This window comes from Pterocles gutturalis, unplaced genomic scaffold, assembly GCF_000699245.1.
Source record: "Pterocles gutturalis isolate BGI_N339 unplaced genomic scaffold, ASM69924v1 scaffold9852, whole genome shotgun sequence".
NCBI classification, from domain to species: domain Eukaryota; kingdom Metazoa; phylum Chordata; class Aves; order Pterocliformes; family Pteroclidae; genus Pterocles; species Pterocles gutturalis.
In genome coordinates, this window is record NW_010115335.1 from 2005 (window position 1) to 6163 (window position 4159).

The window sequence follows — 4159 nt, forward strand, 5'->3', positions numbered from 1 at the left end:
ATATCACATGCCATTTCTTATCCTCCTGTCTGCATATTCTGTGTTTCTAGAGCAATATGCTATCCAGTCATGCGCTTTCAGCTAAGTTTAAGGCCCAGTCGAGAAAGATTTTCATCATACGTAATTAAATGTTGGTACTCCAGGGTAAAAAGTTGGAAAAATGAAGTCAACACAACTGCACTGTATAGCGTGTTGAAACAGAGACCACGGCATTATTGTTTTCAGTAAGAATCTGGTCAAATAAATTACGTGTATGTCTTCCATGAGAAACTAGTAATAGTTTAGATTAGTTTACCAGGCAGATGATAGGGGTTTTTAGTAGTCTCAGCTGTCATTTCAAGTTTATTTTGAGTAAGTAGGTAGTCAGAGATGCAGTTTCTGTCATGCCTTTTTAACTGAGGCTGTGATACTGTTGAATGTACTTTTGCCTATCTTTTCTTTGATATGAGAAATGATAAAGCAATGTATGAACTGGTAGCATCAGAAAAGAGCACTGAATTATGCTATGCATTAGAAAGAGAAGCTTCTAGTAATTTTGTTTGTATTTGGTAAGTGGGCCAAAATGCCATTAGGCTAACTCTTGCTTTCTTTTCTGCTGGTACAGGAGATCCATCGTCGATTTGAAAATGCTCCTGACACAGCCAAGACAAAGGCTCTGCAAACTGTTATTGAGATGAAGGTAAATTATTGCATATAGGCAGGTTCTCTTGAAAATGAGATTTCATATGAAGAGTGACTCTCCCAAATACCATATATGTCTGTCAGTCTCCTAATTTAAAATAAATACGTTTATTTATATAAATTTTATGGTTTATCATTATTTTATTATTTATTATTGATCAGTGAACAGACAGAGCTCTTTCATGACACAGTAGAAACCTGCCTTCTGTCTACCTGCAGCAGCATATACAGATTTCTTTCAATTAACCAAGAGTGCTTTGTATTACAAGGATGGGAATGATGGATTAGTAGGTTTTCATGATGATGTGGGTTATTTTCTTTTCATAGCATCAACATTTTAAATATTGCTTCAAGTTCTGTGTGTCAACAGTCAGCAATTTGCAAACTCAAAACCCACTTAAAGAATGGGTCATATAGCTAGAGGGATGTCTGTATGCTTTTGTAAACCTAACTTTTCTAGATGAATTTGTGATTGAATTCTTAAACCATTAACTCAAGCATCTAATGGAAAAATGGCAATTTGCCAAGAGCTCAGGAGCCACAGGTGGAGTGTGTGGTTTGCAATCATATTTCATATTGTATGGTCCATAAAGTACATCAGATAGTGTTTGGACAAATTTAGTTAAAAAATTGGAAACTGTCTTTGGAAACTTTTCACTTCCATTTTCGTATCCTCTCTTTCTCCCTCCTTCTTTGTCCATCCCTTTTTCTTTTATTTTCCTTCTTTTTTTTCCCTTCCAACTCTTTTGACTCCATCTCAATGTTTTCCTTAGTAATTTCCCATCTTTCTGCTCTGGAGCCTTTCATTTACTGTCTTTCTTTTTTTAGCATCTTTGTGGCCCATAGTAATGAAAACTAATTGACCATCTGGTAATAATAAGCTGTCTTTACTATCAAAAGAGAAACACCAGTATTTCTGGGAAATGATGTGTGCACTGAAACTAAATACTGTTGTAAATTACAACGTATCACTTCACCTTATTACCTCTCTAATTTTTTGTTGCAAAAGTCCACTTTACCGATTTTAACTTAAGCATCACACATTAAGCGAGAGATCTGACCAGATCTTCATAATGATCCTTTAGAAAAATCTTATGGTTGAAAACCTGTATCTGAAATGTTTCATGGGTTTTTTTTCAGCTGTGCTTTGATTATCAGACAAAAAGAAATTCTGAAGGATTGATCCATGAAAGAATGGATAGTAGTTTCAAATCCTGCCTGTATTTCAGAAAAGCCAAAATATTTTGGAGAAATTAAATTTTTAAAAAAGTAGACTTCATTAAGAGGCTGCAATTCATAAATGCGTATCCATGTTCATGAGTATGCGTGAAGCTCTGTGTGCTGTATGAATCTGTTCTTGCTATTCCTAATGCATAAGACTTCTAAAGAAACAGTAAATCAAATAGATTGAAAACCTCTGATCATCTTGTAAAACTGTGAGGATAATGGTATTTGACTTTTTCAAGATGTATATTTTTTAACCATGGGAATGTTTTATATGTTGCATATATGAGCCAGAATGCTTGAAGAATCCTCTGCTGCTTTATCTGCTCAAAACTGGATTGTCCACTCAAAACTAGATTGTTGCATCTTTTCCTTGCTTATAGTGCTTTTTGTGTTCTTCATTTTTGACCCCACTTAAATTACTAGAAGCATAAACCCTTTTTTTTTGGCATTCTTGCAGTCACATTTTGCTGTTCATTCAGTTAGAATTAAAGTTCTCTGTTTTATGCTTGGTTCGCATCACAAGGCAACCTTTTTGCATGTTCCTTTATTTATTCATCATATACTGTGTCCCTGCCCCTAGCCATGTTTTCTTCCAGTACTAAACTCTTGCTTTCCTTGAAAGTTATAAAAAATTGAAAAGTGAGTACTTGAGCACTCAGACAGATGCAATGTAAAGAGGTGTAGACTGATTTCTGTAGGAACTTCAGGAGTAAATTTCAAGGGCAGGTACATGTCCAACAAATTATTTTTTTTGCTCCAGTGGTATGTTAACAAATCAGCTAACTGTGTATCTTTGTCTGTCTCTTCTCATAATTTTCAGGATTCAAAAATTTCTTCCATGGAGCGTGGCCTCCGAGATTTGGAAGAGGAGATTCAGATGTTGAAGTCAAATGGAGCTCTGAGCACAGAGGAGCGTGAAGAGGAAATGAAGCAAATGGAGGTGTACCGTAGTCATTCCAAATTCATGAAAAATAAGGTATCGAGAAAACAAATGACAGTAGTAAGATTAACTTTGCTTAGCGAACAGATGAGAGAAATTTTCATCCTTCAGTAAGGAGTCAGGGTCTGGGTTCCCATTCAAGTTCTGGGAAGCAGAATTTATTTGTATTCTGCCATGAAACCACTAAAGTAACTTAAAAATATTTAAGAGAATTTAAAATTCAAATCTGAAAATATTATAGTGATGGTTCAGTAAGGTCAATGACCCAAATTCTGCTTTTACTGTCACGCCTAACTTTATTGTATTTCAGAAGGATTTAGTGTTTATTTTTAGATCATTGCTAATCCATTATAGTTTTAGGTTTTATTTGGTCTAGAGTCTTTTCAAATGTAGTTTACTGGAAAAAGAGTGTTTCTTTTTGCAGCTGTTGTACTATAACTAGTGGATCTTTTTGTTACATAAAGGCTGAAAAGAGCATGAACTGTCACTATAATGGCTCTTCATTATACTCTTCTTTCAGTAGTGGAGTCAGAATGAGAGTAGACTGCAACAGTGGTTGTGCCAACATTAATTTATGCCGTTGGGAATAGAGGACAAGTACAGCAGTGAGACATGTTGATCGTCAGGTATAAATATGGACACTGGCTACTGAATTTTCTGTAGCCAAAAGTCAATTCATTCTTTGTTTCTCCCAAAGAAGTGTTTCTCAGTCTTTTAGTGAGCCCTAACATTTTACTAATGAAGATTCAGGCCACCTTGTACAGTAAATGTAAGTATATTGTGAGCAGTCCTGCTTTTCTTAGTTAGTTTTTGCGTACTCACTGCAAGCAATGTACAAATCCTGGAACAGAGGTTGAAAAATTACTCTACTAGGTCCTGAACAATTATAACCTACTGCGTATGTCCTGCTTGAAATTATTTGTTGAAAAAAAGGGCTGGAAAAAGTTTATTGGAGAAGTGTTACTTGCCCTAAGGTAGAAACGTGTAATGAGTATGTGTTTCTTCCACTTCACTCATGCCAGCTCATTGTTTTACCTCAAGATAACCACATCTGTTCTTTTATACTTTTGCCCTTTATCCCACTACATTGCTTCTAGAAACTGAAGGATACCCCTTCAAATTAGGAATGGAGAGATGGTTTTAGCACCTCTTCCTTCCATCCTTTCTTCTTTCTTTCCTCTTTCCTTCTTTCTTTCTCCCCTTGTTAGCAACTCTTCAATTTCCCCTTCTTCTCTCCCTTTGTGGGCCTAGAGATCTGTTCAGCTACTCAGGTTCTGGATCTCTTCCATCTACTAATTTATTTTCCTGCTG

At 35.7% G+C, this 4159-nt stretch overlaps 1 protein-coding gene across 1 annotated transcript in view; it reads left to right on the forward strand.

Annotated features, from left to right (window-relative positions):
* Positions 1–604: 604 nt before the first annotated feature.
* The window catches only part of LOC104462985 (ELKS/Rab6-interacting/CAST family member 1), a gene marked incomplete at its 5' end in the record, with an annotated part of 96807 nt that continues 93252 nt past the window's right edge, over positions 605–4159 (forward strand). The window contains 2 exons of the mRNA XM_010075151.1: positions 605–679; positions 2729–2884. Of these exons, the coding sequence (XP_010073453.1) occupies positions 605–679; positions 2729–2884 (231 nt within the window). The remainder of the gene's footprint in view (positions 680–2728; positions 2885–4159) is intronic.